The 15,807-nt window shown below is 41.3% G+C and overlaps 1 protein-coding gene across 1 annotated transcript in view; it reads right to left on the bottom strand.

Moving 5' to 3' along the window:
- The window catches only part of LOC138366265 (uncharacterized), a 19,288-nt gene extending 4,901 nt beyond the window's left edge, over window positions 1-14,387 (bottom strand). Inside the window, exon 1 of the mRNA XM_069327248.1 lies at window positions 14,273-14,387. Coding sequence (XP_069183349.1) covers window positions 14,273-14,387 — 115 coding nt within the window. The remainder of the gene's footprint in view (window positions 1-14,272) is intronic.
- Window positions 14,388-15,807: the final 1,420 nt, after the last annotated feature.

Here is a 15,807-nt window from a genome sequence, read left to right as displayed (position 1 = left end):
TGCGTGGTTGCTATTACTTTGAAAACGCCTTCGAATGCAACTCTTCCACTCATGGTGTACTCGCGTTAATTCATCTGGTGTTATGCGCCAAACTGCATTTCTAATGGGCTCCCTTAGTTGACTCATGTTTCGTATTTTTCCTGATTCACCCTGGGTTTCACGTGTTGTTGTAGATTTAAGGGCAATGGCGGCAGTGGTGCCGCATGTGTCACAGCATTCTCTTGAAGGGTAAAACACAGTCTTACGGCTACTTCAACGTCGGCTGTCGGCGGAAACGAACCCGGCTTGCGGCGAATTGAACACACACTGATAGCCAGATGTTTGGGGAGTTCTAGGAATCCCTCAGGGAGGCAAGCATCATCCCGCCCTACATAGAGAACACTGGATAGCCAAAGTCAAGGAAAAACATAGATACTCCTAAACTCGCACCTTCCATTGACTTCCGTCAGAGGAGGTTCCACCTACCACGCCCTGAGGGCGCACCAATATTCGCCAGCAACCTGCCTTCTCGAGTTGTCAAAACGTCACAAAATTGATGTACTAAATTATTCGAACCAAACCTAACAGATGTACTCACGAATGTAAAACGTAACAGCCCGTCAATTTAGCGAGTCGCTGTGATTCAGAGTACATCATAGTTTGACGTTGGGAATTTTTACGTCATAATACGATGTATTACTCGAAATGACAGGTGCGGCGCCGAAAATCTATCAAGCTCTCTGTGCAGCCCGTCCTCCTCAGGTTCCCCAACGTCAAGAAAACGGTCAATTTAAAGTGCCCTCTCCTAACCTACCAGAGGACCCAACACAGAAAACAGGACAGATCGTCACTTTCGCGGGCCGCTTCCATTTTCTAGTATGACCATTTTTGGTCTTACGTAACGCATACGATCGAAATGCGACATTCTTTGTAAGAAAACAGGTTGCCCTGTGACCCAAGGTGGTAAGCGTTTCAGGCGTTGTAACAGTTCGGACCGTTGAATAGAAATGCCTGACAGCAGTATATGTAAAATGTAACTACGTGTTACGGCTGTAATCAGGCGGAGCAGGTGTCAAGACGTCCGCTCATCACGGCTGAACCAGGAGTCGGCTTTAAAGTGTCTACACAGGTAAACATCAAGTGGCCTCAGATCTGGTGACCACGGCCACAAATCCAGGCACCCGGAAACTGCTGATCCAACCATCGACGCGCCCAGATACCATAATGAGGTGGGACCCCCCGTCTTCCGTATATATATTGACACTTGATTTTTACACGTGGGATCACCCTGTGTGTGTGTGTTCTGATTCTGTTATTTGGAACAATAAATCTCGTAAGTAAATTTTGGGTAAAAAATTATTATTACAGTTTGTGCTGGAATAGATATACAATTTTGGCTTTAACTTAGATAAGTAAATCTCGGAGCTATAGACAAAAATTAGACCAGTAAATCTCAGAGCTTAGGACTAGATCAATAATTCCATTGTTTAGACAGCAATACATGCGATGAAAATACTAACATTTAGGTTGGATGAACCCTGGAAATGTATACCTTGAAAATCTGGAGAGTTCTGCAGCGTCGAGGCGAGCAAATGATGCCAGACGTCCGATTAAATTCTGATTTAGCACCAACTCCCTGTTGCGTGACATCTCTCCCGCTCCAGCATCATGATCTTTTGCTGATTTTAATTTTAATATTATTATTATTATTTTTTTTAGAATAGTTTCAGCAAGATGTTTTAAGTAACTCTAATTAATGAAGTCAAAATCAATGTTATATGAATGGAAACATCAGTACGAGAAGAGAGTGTAGCACCCACGCTCACAATTTGTTACTGGAGTCTGTCAGGATAGTCTCTGATTGAGACAAATGGAGCACGAGAAATGGCCAAGTGATTTTGTTTTGCAACCCTAAGACAGGAAATAATAAATTTGGCCCAGTGTCAATTAGTTCTCCTTGAGTTTGTCAAGACACTACGCCCTTGTGGTACCTTCTCTTCCTTGTCTAAGAAAAGCCTAGGTCTCCTGTTACAGTTACAGTTTATATAATTGTAACGTCTGTTACAGTTATATAAACACAGTTAACTTACCTATCTCTGCTTGCTCAGTATTTTTGAATTGTTCGATGTTATGGTGTTTCCACTTATTCGCTCCTGTCATATACATTTTCATCCGAATTTACATACACCCACTAGATGGGATAGCCAGCGGTGCTTTCTGTGTTCTGTCTGTCTGTCTCTCTCTCTCTCTCTCTCTCTCTCTCTCTCTCTCTCTCTCTCTCTCTCTCTCTCTCTCTCTCTCTTTCTCTTTCTCTTTCTCTTTCTCTTTCTCTTGCTGTTGCTGAACTGACTGTTGCATCTCTCAGCTCAGAGTTACTTTCCTGCTCCTTTCCTTTATTTACTTTTTAAGTTTGCTCTCCACCTCTTCTCTCCTTGCTTTATTTAGTTTATCCTTTCATCTTAGAGGGAGCTTCCTTTACTTCAGTTTTCTGGCTATTTTTCTTCTTCTTGCATTACCTACTCTCACCTCATCGCACCTCATTTCACATTATATATCCCATAACCTCAACATCTATCACATACACTCACCTCAACTACTATCACAAGCACTCACCTCAACTACTGTCACTTGCACTCACCTCAACTCATATCATCCCACTGCTCACCTTATCTCTCAGCTCACATCACCTCATCTCTTGCATTACCATGGTTTCCTTCGCTATTTCTCCGTCTAAACGGCGACTGGGGCTCATATGGTACCGTAATGTCGTCACTTTCCTCTAATTCCGTATGTGTGGGTTGGATTGTTTTCAGCCTTGTTAATATCACTTATTCGCTGCAACTATGCACTGCAAGTTTACTTGCAATTCTGTAGGCGTGCTAACTCTAGTCTTATGTATGTGTGAAGTAGAAGAACTCTTTACATAGGACGTGATGAGTCCCAGAAGGAGGATGATAGTTAAAGGTGGAAAAACATTCTTTCACTGATAAAACACAAAAGGCTCACTGGCCTGCCAGGTATAGGCTTGCGGCCACAGCCGGATAACTCGTGCAGTCTACCTCCACTTTCCCTGGATTTCTTCTGTATACTTCCCATTTTGTGTTCTTGTTACAAGGTCAGAAATTTCATCTTTATTGCACTTTCCCAAAGAGCTTTGTTGTCTGGCCGTGTTGACCGAAGTTGCTTCTTCCCACAGACTTCTCACAAAAGTTTTGCTGTGGTTTCTTCGGGCTTCGAAGAATTACCAAGTGCCATAAAAGTATCTACGATTTGCGATATTTTTCTTTTGTTATTTTTATTTTCAGAGAGTTTAATAAAACATTACTAAAATGATGACGGCATGCGAATATCACAAGTAATTTTCATTACACACACACACACACACACACACACACACACACACACACACACACACACACACACACACACACACACACACACACACACACACACACACACACTCTCCTGAAGTCCACATAAAGAGAATAACGTCTGCGGCATATGCGAGGCTGGCTAACATCAGAACGGCGTTCAGGAACCTGTGTAAGGAATCATTCAGAATCTTGTACACCACATATGTAAGACCAATCCTGGAGTATGCGGCCCCAGCATGGAGCCCGTACCTTGTCAAGCACAAGACGAAGCTGGAAAAAGTCCAAAGGTATGCTACTAGACTAGTCCCAGAACTAAGAGGCATGAGTTATGAGGAAAGGCTGCGGGAAATGCACCTCACGACACTGGAAGACAGAAGAGTAAGGGGGGACATGATCACAACCTACAAAATCCTCAGGGGAATCGACCGGGTAAACAAGGACGAACTTTTCAACACTGGTGGGACGCGAACAAGGGGACACAGGTGGAAGCTGAGTACCCAAATGAGCCACAGAGACGTTAGAAAGAACTTTTTCAGTGTCAGAGTAGTTAGCAAATGGAATGCATTAGGAAGTGATGTGGTGGAGGCTGACTCCATTCACAGTTTCAAATGTAGATATGATAGAGCCCAATAGGCTCAGGAATCTGTACACCAGTTGATTGACGGTTGAGAGGCGGGACCAAAGAGCCAGAGCTCAACCCCCGCAAGCACAATTAGGTGAGTACAATTAGGTGAGTACACACACACACACACACACACACACACACACACATATATATATATATAATCCACACCAAATATAGGTGTATTTGCGGCGTGGTCGAGGCCGACATATACGGCCACCATGGCCTACTCTGCCAAAGCACAGGGGGATGGCACTCGAGGCACAGTGAAGTTAACGACATCATCAAGAGGAGACTCACCACAGCTGAATGCCCAGCTGAAAGAGAGCCCCGTTACCTAACGACCCGTAACTCTGATGCTCTTATTGGTTGCCCGGATGGTATCACAGTGAACCCCTGGAAGAATGGCAAGCAGTTGGTGTAGGACTACACGTACGTATCAACCCTGGCTAACACCTACATTGACTTCAGTGTTGCACAACCAGGTGGCGCTGCCACTCACAGGGAATCAGCCAAATCCCGTAAGTACAGAGAACTGGATCAGCAATACAATTTTGTCCCCATTGCTTCTGAGACACTCGGCGCCTGGGGTAAGAGTGCCACCAGTTTTTTTTAAGGAACTGGGTTCTAGGCTCATTAAAACAACAAGAGACCCTAGAGCTGCCAGCTTCCTTTTCCAGCGCCTCAGTGTGGCGATATAGAGGGGGAAATGCACACTGCATTCAGGGTTCCTGTCCGCCATCTGAATAGCTGGAGGAACTCAACAACTTATGATAATCATCTTTGTACCCTATATGTAACTCCTTTTTTGTCACAAAAAAGAATAATTAAAAAAGAACTGCACTCTGCTTTAGTTAGACATGTTGGACGGTAATAAGCAAGGCAGCAACGCTGCATGCACAAGGAATTCAGAAACACCTTCAAGCTCAAGCAAGGCAGCAACACATGCAGACCAAACACAGCACAAACGTACTCACATCAGCAACATCCCAATCCTCTCAGCACTTCAACATGCTCTTCACGTCCTGGGTTCAGAGGCGTTGAAAGGGAACTGATTGGGAATTTTGGGTGAAGAGGCCAAAGAACATGCAAGTCTAGCCCCCTCCCGCTCCTGGTTTATGGTCACGCTCACAAAAAAGGCGGGAAATCGGAAACACTGGGCAAACGTTTTGAAACTAAAAAAATCGAATGGTTTTAAACCAACTTTTATAATTACTAACAAAATATATTTCTCAGGAATTGTTTTATGCAGACTATTAGTTATGTATACATATTTATGTATATATATATATATATATATATATATATATATATATATATATATATATATATATATATATATATATATATATATATATATAGGGTGCCAATGTGTGGGCCCATAGCCTCGGAGAAAAAAATAAAAAGTATTCAGTAAAAGAAAAGAAAAAGTATATATATATATATATATATATATATATATATATATATATATATATATTTATATATATATATATATATTTATATATATATATATATATATATATATATATATATATATATATATATATATATATATATATATATACATACACACACACACACACACACACACACACACACACACACACACACACACACACACACACACACACACACACACATGGGGAAAATTTAAAAGACTGCCGTTGGGGAAAATTGAAAAGACTTTTGGTCCTACCTCATGTAGAAATGACCTATGCCGGGAATAAATGTTTTAGTCCATATAGTCCATGCTTTACAATGTTTTTATCGCATCTCGTTGAACTCTTCGACTCTGAGGAAAGAATGTTTCTTCCAGTACTTCTCAGCCGTCTCCTCTATCGTCCACAACTCGGCTCCCACGTAGGTGATATTTCAGTTTGTAAAAGTCACCCTGTGCCAGGTCCGGGTGAGGTGTGGGGAGAAGGGAGCTAGAGTTGACCAGACCACACGCTAGAAATTGAAGAGACGACGACGTTTCGGTCTGTCCTGGACCATTATCAAATCGATTGCTAGAAGCTAAGAGATCTTGGAAGTGGCATGTGTTGACAGCTGTGTCTGCAGCTCTTGTTGTGTCTGCAGCTCTTGTTGTGTTTATAGCTCTTGTTGAGGTTGCAGCTCTAGTTGTGTATGCATCTGTTACTGTGTGTGCTGTGGCACTCCTGCAGAGGAAGTGTAGATGCTCTATAGTAATTCCACGATATCATTAACTCTACTGACTAACTGCACAAAGGTTTAGCTAGTTATACACTAATAAAAAGCTGCGTTGCGGTTTGCTTCATATACACTAATGCGTAACTACACAGAGGTTTAATTAGCTCCATACAAAAGCTTGATTCTACACTAATTAAACTAGAGATAATTTTCCCTCCGTCTCATCCTCAATCAGTCTATCAAGTCTTTGACATTCAAACAAAATGGAATATCTCTGACTGAGGATTTCTGATGGACTCGTCTTGTAGCTTCTCGCCAGTCTGACTCCCATCAGTCGTGCCGTCTGTTTCCTTCCTGATATCCGCACACACTTCCATCACTCAAGCCATCATTTTTATTCCATCATAAAACTATTTTGATATATTTTGTGTGTATTTACTATTTGTATTTATGTATTTACTATGTATGTGTATGTGTGTAAATACTATGTATTTACACACATACACATCCCCAGGATGCAGCTGTCTAACTCCCAGGTACCTGTTTATTACTAGGTGATCAAAGGCATCAGGTGAAAGAAACTCTGCCTATTTATTTCTGCCTCACTGGGAATCGAACCCGGACCCTTAAGACTACAACCCCAGAGTGCTGTCCGCCCGGCAGTGTGTGTGTGTGTGTGTGCGTGCATGCACGTTTGTACGTGCGTGTACTAAACAAAGGCAGCTTAAGTAATAATTTGATTCAGGATTATTATTAGTTAAAAAAATCTTCCACATGTTTGAAAATATTTTAGTTCATTCTATTTTCAACTAATCAGTGATTCTAGGAACCCTGGTCTTTGTAACATTTGGCGAGTCCCTGGTGGATAAAGCCTTTGATTTCATTTCATTTGATTTTTTTCTCACCAATACTGACATCCAAATATGACAGTATTTGTTCGGGTTCTTGACCGAATCCAACACGTCGGTAGACATCAATACATGTCAGTGTTATATTTCTTCCTAGAGAAATGGAAAATTTTAAAATATATTATCATAGCCTCGGCACCCGTATTCTCTAGAGAAAATATAAAGTCGTCAGTATTAGTTGCTTGTGTGTAAATTCCTCTGGCCGCGGCAGGTGAAAGTTGTATAGGAATCATTTCAATGTTTTCCGTACATGAACATGTAGGAACTCTAGCCATTTTCAATTGAAAGCAACAGGAATCATGTTACCTATCAGCGGGCACTGGATGCTGTGAGTGAATAGACAATTGGCGCGGCTTCCCTAGCCTCCGGTCTCGCTCCATGACCCCGGGAATGGGTTCATGCCCCCAGAGATTTCACCCAGCATACCATCAAAATTTACAGATTTGGAATTTTTTTTTAGATACATTTCCGAGGAAAATTTAGCTAAAAAAAGTGAAACCACACATAACGTAAAAATTTTTTTAACAATGTTAACCTTCAATCATCTAAACTCTCACACACGCGCGCGCGCGCGCACACACACACACACACACACACACACACACACACACACACACACACACACACACACACACACACACACACACACACACACACACACACATACACACACACACACACACACACACACACACACACACACGTGTGTGGGTCTGGTAGCTGTGCGGACAGCGCGCAGGACTCGTAATTCTGTGGCCCCGGGTTCGATTCCCGGACCAGGCAGAAATAAATGGGAAATGTTTCTTTGCACACATACACACGTGTATATACACACCGCCATACAAATACGTATAAACAAACGGTCATACATCAGAGTTATACACTTTGATCCACACTAAAAGAAAGTAGCATACACGCATTCCCCTAATGCAATAACAAAATGTACTACTTTTGACAGACTTCACTTGAAATACACAACTGTAGCACAGTGCCTTCGCTTTGAAAACTTAATTGTGAATAGAAAAGTGCAAGGCATGCGACAAAATCAGTCCAGTAATGGGACGATGGAAGTAAGACCTTCAGCCTTTCTTCGTTATTCACTTCGTGTATCTCGTGAAAAACAAAAGGTATGAATAGCTATATTGGAAGATAACCTTTAAGTTTCGAAACCCTCATTGAAATCCAGCAGATAAATACTAGGATAGTGCAGCATAGAATCCGAAAGATAGCTTCGAGTTAGGATTATCACATGCAACATTACAAAGGAATGTGAGATAATAGGCTGTGAAGAACTTCTGAAGCCATTAGTAGGAAGAACAAGAGGTCACAACATCAAATAACTGGAGGCCAGACAAATGATGGTGGAGGAGGGAGGAGATCTAGGAAGAGGCAGTGCGTGTCGGGCTCCAGATTACTCCTCGTTACTCCTTAGCGAGGAGTAACTCGTTACTCGTTATTCACGAGTAACGAGTAAAGACTAGAGAAACTAAACCTCACGCCAGAGATGAGTTCACAGACAAACTAGAAATGACCACTGCATCAAAAATACTCTGGAAAATTAAGAAGGTGAACAATAACACCTGTGAGGGACATGTAGAGACTCTGAAACTAAGTACTGGAATTATACGTTTACTGTCAGCTGTAAACAAGTGGAACTATGGTGTGAAGTGATGAAGGTTTCGTACATTATGCTTTACGTCCTGGACTTAGATGCCTGCCAATATTGCCTTTCATTGTGAGAAATACTCTACCCTAATAAATGTTGCCTAACATCGTAGCGAGTGCTTTGCCCTCCCTTCCTGAGAAACCTTTAAAACTTCAGTCAAGCAAGTCAGAGGGCTGGAATTCTCCCACTTACTATGAAAATCGAAGAAATGTAAATATTAATGTATTTATCACCGGTAGACCTTGTGGTCGTCATGTGACTATAAATCCAATGTGCCTACGTAGGAATGTCGACCATGAGATCTTGCGTGGCTTAATACGGTATTGCGCAAATCGTTTCAATTCCGGGCACATTTCCGACGAATTTCTAGTGGCTTAAAGCGTCCTTCTTTGCATTCTGTCAGGATTCTGTAAGATGGAGTGCCCTGAGTGGGTTTTGGGGTTTGTGAAATATGTGACAATTTCAGGGTCTGATAACCATGCACGTGTTTTATATTATAGATTTATATTTTGGAAAAAAATGAGATTCAAATTACAAGTACAGTAGGAGCTTGAGCACAGAATACCTGAGAGTACTTTATCTCCATGGATGATTGTCGATGGTTAAGTTGTTTTATACAAAACATTTACTGATGTAAAATGTGTGTTGTATATATATATATATATATATATATATATATATATATATATATATATATATATATATATATATATATATATATATATATATATATTATTAAATATGACCGATAAAGTAAGATTAATAATTCTAACACGAATTTTCTCAATCTTTCGTACATTACGCTTCACTGTTGGAGGTAAATCAAAAATCACTTCTCCAAAATTCATTTTTATTTCTAGTCTGACGCGACACGGGCGCGTTTCGTAAAACTTATTACATTTTCAAAGACTTCACAAATACACAACTGATTAGAACTAACGTATCTCTGCTATTATATCTACATTTGAGTGAGGTGGGAGGGATGATGTGGCATATAATGATGTGGCATTAGGGGATATTAATAGGGTATTAAAAGTATCAACACAAGACAGAACAGAAACAATGGGTATTGAATAGAAGTGTTTGTAGAAAGCCTATTGGTCCATATTTCTTGATGCTTCTATATTGGAGCGGAGTCTTGAGGTGGGTAGAATATAGTTGTGCAATAATTGGCTGTCTTGAGGTGGGTAGAATATAGTTGTGCAATAATTGGCTGTCTTGAGGTGGGTAGAATATAGTTGTGCAATAATTGGCTGTCTTGAGGTGGGTAGAATATAGTTGTGCAATAATTGGCTGTCTTGAGGTGGGTAGAATATAGTTGTGCAATAATTGGCTGTCTTGAGGTGGGTAGAATATAGTTGTGCAATAATTGGCTGTCTTGAGGTGGGTAGAATACCCACCAAGTCAAGACTCCGCTCCAATATAGAAGCATCAAGAAATATGGACCAATAGGCTTTCTACAAAACACTTCTATTCAATACCCATTGTTTCTGTTCTGTCTTGTGTTGATACTTTTAATACCCTATTAATATCCCCTAATGCCACATCATTATATGCCACATCATCCCTCCCACCTCACTCAAATGTAGATATAATAGCAGAGATACGTTAGTTCTAATCAGTTGTGTATTTGTGAAGTCTTTGAAAATGTAATAAGTTTTACGAAACGCGCCCGTTGTCGCGTCAGACTAGAAATAAAAATGAATTTTGGAGAAGTGATTTTTGATTTACCTCCAACAGTGAAGCGTAATGTACGAAAGATTGAGAAAATTCGTGTTAGAATTATTAATCTTACTTTTTCGGTCATATTTAATAATATATGTCTACAGGAAAGACTGCTACCAAAATATACTAATATATATATATATATATATATATATATATATATATATATATATATATATATATATATATATAACTCTTCTCCGAGGGTTCTTTAACATTATTTATGTTCTTTTTACTGCGTGATCACGGGTGTTTGCCAGTTTGTCCCACAACCTTAACAGTGTTTACGTGATCTCTCACTACTCTAGTGATCTTTGTAACGTGTATACATACATACTCTCCCTCTCAAGCTCTTGTAATCCCTTCATTACAAGTCTGTTTTCTATTCATCTTCCTTTTGAGCGTTCTCTTGCCTCAAAATGTGATATTTTTTGCCTTTTTAAAGCTTAGTTTTCATATCGTATTCAGTGATACTTAAGAGCTTTCCTCGGCTCTTAAAGCACGTCTAATGAGCTTTTATCCTCAAGAAGTTTAGCTTCTTTCTTTTACGCAGTACTTAAAATATACTCTTGAACTTTTGCAACTCTTGCAATGATTCACATTGCCGCTATGTGCTATTTATACGCAGAATACTCCAAGAATTTACTATTTTTCGGCATACTTCTTATTCCTTCAATTATTTTACAGTATATTTTTCGATTTAACAATGTTAGAACATTATATAGTTGTTTGTTTCATGGGATGTTCTTGGTTATTGCCGCCCATTAGCTTACTAGCTCTTGATGGTTACCGTTTTGTACCTTAACAATAACCCACATACGTGTATCCCTCCTCGTAGACTCTTGGCGTCTTTCACAACACTCGCGCCTCCCTTTACACACACACACACACACACGCACGCACGCACGCACACACACACACACACACACACACACACACACAGTCATACAGAAATGCCAGGAGGCCGAAGAGAGATTTATACCAACGGTAAAGGGAAAAAATAAGAAGGAATATAATAACCCATGGTTTAATAGACAGTGTCAGGAAGCAAAAATGGCCAGCAGGCGGGAGTGGAGGAAGTACAGAAGACAAAGAACAGAGGACAACAGAAGCAGATACAACAGAGCTCGGAACGATTACATTAACATAAGACGAACATCGGAAAGGGACTATGAGAACGATATTGCAATCAAAGCGAAAAAACAACCTAAGTTACTACACAGTCATATAAGAAGAAAAATGTCGGTGAACGACCAAGTGACAAGACTAAGGAAGACAGAGGGGGCATATACTGAAAGTGACAAGGAAATCTGCGAGGCACTGAATGCCAGTTTCCATGGAGTGTTCACTACCGAGCCTGAGCAGCTCCCATTGTTGGAAGGGGTTACCCTAGATGAAAGACTATCAGATATAGAGGTGACAGCAGAGGAGGTAATGAAACAGTTGACAACTCTAGATGCAACTAAAGCAGTTGGACCAGACAAAGTATCACCGTGGATACTAAAAGAAGCAGCACAGGCCCTCAGCGTGCCTCTGGCAATGATCTTTAATGAGTCACTTATGTCAGGAGAATTGCCCAGTTGCTGGAAGAAGGCAAATGTCGTGCCGATCTTCAAGAAAGGAGATAGGGAGGAGGCACTTAACTACAGACCTGTATCACTGACAAGCATCCCCTGTAAAATACTGGAAAGAATAATTAGGCTACGACTGGTTGCACACCTGGAGAACATTAGGTTTGTGAACAAACATCAACATGGGTTCTGGACAGGGAAATCGTGCCTAACAAACCTTCTGGAATTCTATGATAAAATAACGAGGATAAGACAGGACAGAGATGGTTGGGCAGACTGCATATTTCTGGACTGCCAAAAAGCCTTTGATACAGTACCGCACATGAGACTGCTGTTCAAGCTCGAGAGGCAGGCGGGGGTGGGGGGAAAGGTCCTAGAATGGATAAGGAACTACCTAACAGGAAGGAGCCAAAGAGTTACGGTAAGGGGCGAGAAGTCGGACTGGCGAACAGTAACAAGTGGAGTACCACAAGGATCGGTGCTGGACCAATTCTATTTCTTGTATATGTTAACGACATGTTTACAGGCGTAGAGTCCTACATGTCGATGTTTGCGGATGATGCAAAGTTGATGAGAAGAGTTGTGACAGATGAGGATTGCAGGATCCTCCAAGAGGACCTGAACAGATTGCAGAGATGGTCAGAGAAATGGCTACTAGAATTCAACACGAGCAAATGTAAAGTTATGGAAATGGGACTAGGAGATAGGAGACCAAAGGGACAGTACACAATGAAGGGGAACAGCCTACCTGTAACGACGCGTGAAAGAGACCTGGGGGTGGACGTAACACCTAATCTATCTCCTGAGGCACATATTAATAGGATAACGACAGCAGCGTACTCTACACTGGCAAAAGTTAGAACATCATTCAGAAACCTAAGTAAGGAGGCATTTAGGGCGCTTTACACTGCCTACGTAAGGCCAGTCTTAGAGTATGCCGCCTCATCATGGAGTCCCCATCTGAAGAAGCATATAATGAAACTGGAAAAGGTTCAGAGGTTTGCAACGAGACTCGTCCCAGAGCTACGAGGGATGGGGTATGAAGAGCGCCTGAGGGAACTGTGCCTTACGACACTAGAAAGAAGAAGGGAGAGGGGGGACATGATAGGAACGTATAAGATACTCAGAGGAATTGACAGAGTGGACATAGACGAAATGTTCACACGGAATAGTAACAGAACGAGAGGACATGGATGGAAGCTTGAAACTCAGATGAGTCACAGAGATGTTAGGAAGTTTTCTTTAGCGTGAGAGTAGTGGGGAAATGGAATGCACTTCAGGAACAGGTTGTGGAAGCAAATACTATTCATAATTTTAAAACCAGGTATGATAGGGAAATGGGACAGGAGTCATTGCTGTAAACAACCGATGCTCGAAAGGCGGGATCCAAGAGTCAATGCTCGATCCTGCAAGCACATATAGGTGAGTACATATAGGTGAGTACACACACACACACACACACACACACACACACACACACGCACGCACACACACGCACGCACGCACGCACGCACATACGACAAAGTGTGTGCATATGCGAGGCTGGCTAACATCAGAATTGCCTTCAGGAACCTATGTAAGGAATCATTTAGATCCTTGTATACCACATATGTAAGTCCAGTCCTGGAGTATGCGGCCCCAGCATGGAGCCCGTACTTTGTCAAGCAGTAGACGAAGCTGGAAAAGGTTCAGAGGTATGCCACTAAACTAGTCCCAGAACTAAGAGGCATGAGTTACGAGGAAAGGTTACGTGAAATGCACTTCACGACGCTGGAAGACAGAAGAGTAAGGGGAGACATAATCACTACCTACAAAATTCTCAGGAATTGAAAGGGTAGACATGGATAAACTGCTTAACACGGGCGGTACGCGCACAAGGGGACACAGGTGGAAACTGAGTACCCAAATGAGTCACAGGGACGTTAGAAAGAACTTTTTCAGTGTCAGAATAGTTAACAGATGGAATGCATTAGGCAGTGATGTGGTGGAGGCAGCCTCCATACACAGTTACAAATGTAGATATGATAGAGCTCGAGAAGCTCTAGAATCTGTACATCAATAGATTGACAGGTGAGAGGCGGGACCAAAGAGCCAAAAGCTCATCCCCCGCAAGCACAACTAGGCAAATACAACTAGTTAAGTACACACATGATTGAGAAATAGGTTAGGAATCAATGCATTAGACAACCAACGTCTAGAAAAGCGGTGTCCAAGAGCTAGAGCTCGATCCTGCAGGCACAAATAGGTGAGTACACACATTCACACCCACTCACGCGGCTGAGTGGACAGCTCTCGGGGGCCGTAGTCCTTGGGGGTCAGGTTCGATTCCCGGCCGAGGCGGAAACAAATGGGCAAAGTTCTTTCATCTGATACTGCTACGGTCTGCATCCTGGGGATGTGTGTGTGTGTGTGTATGTTTGTGTTAAAAATATATGTAGTAGATGTGATAGAGAAAAAAATAAGTCGGGAGTCGGTACATTTGACAACTGACGGGGTACATTAGACAACCGAAAAGGCGGGGTCCAAGCTCGTTCCTGCAGACACAAAAACATTACACACACACACACACACACACGCGTGCTACTCATTGACAAACGCTTACAAATAGAGCAAGAAACTAGAAGATGAATTGGAAAAATTTATTAATTAATCATGCAAACGGCTACTAGAGTTTCACTCAGTAAATGCAGAGCAATGAAATCAGGTATAAAGAAGTGGATCTCGACTCAAATAAGGAGCGAAACCCATCAAGAATCCTGCAGAGAGAGAAAGACCTGGAGGCTGATATCATCTCAAAATGTCTTGCGAATCATACCCAAAGCATATCATCAGCGGCAGGACCTAGTCTGGCTTTAGAAATTTGAGTAAGAAATCATTCAGGATATTATATTCCGCAAATATCAGACTAATCCTGGAATATGCGAAGTAAACATGGACCCATTTTCTTGTTAAACGCAAAACGAAGTTGGAGAAAGCCCAGATGTATGCCATCAGACTAGTTCCAGAATTAAGAGGAAAGACTAAATGCATTAAATATCATTGGAAAACAGAATGGTTGCGGGAAACATTATTACCCTTTTCATTTTTTTTGTACATTTCATAAGAAAGAAAATAGACAAATATGTAACCAGGAAAACTTGGCTTAGGTAAATCGGGCCTTGTATAGTAGGCCAAGTAGTGCATTCTGGCTATTAGGTACTACATACATACATATTTTGTGTATAAGTAGTGAAGAAATGACAAATGTGATGGGGCTAATAGGCCTAGGAACCGTGCACCAATTTATTGAAAGTTGAGAGGCTGGACAAAAGAGTCGAAACTCAACCACAGCAAGTACAATTAGTTTTGATACAGTTAGATGAGTTTGATACACACGCTGCTCTCTTATAAACACACACACGGTCCTTCCTTACAAATACACACACGTTCCTTCCTTTACAAATACACACACGTTCCTTCCTTTACAAATACACACACGTTCCTTCCTTTACAAACACACACACGTCCTTCCTTTACAAACACACACACGTCCTTCCTTTACAACACACCCGTTCCTTCCTTTACCAAATACACACACGCTGCTCCTTTACAAATACACACACTTTCCTTCCTTTACAAACACATATGGCTTCCTGTCTTCATCGAGGCCACTAGTATTAGTTACTCTCAGGTAATTTCAGGTAAATATATCAAACACATTTTACATTGGATTAAATGCTAAAATTATGATTACAAAATTACCTTAGAAATAAAATTGAAATATAAATTAACGTGAATGTTTAATTCCACTGTTATTAGGCACATAGGT

This window comes from Procambarus clarkii, chromosome 2, assembly GCF_040958095.1.
Source record: "Procambarus clarkii isolate CNS0578487 chromosome 2, FALCON_Pclarkii_2.0, whole genome shotgun sequence".
In the NCBI taxonomy this organism is placed as follows: domain Eukaryota; kingdom Metazoa; phylum Arthropoda; class Malacostraca; order Decapoda; family Cambaridae; genus Procambarus; species Procambarus clarkii.
This window is presented reverse-complemented; position numbering and strand designations above follow the sequence as displayed.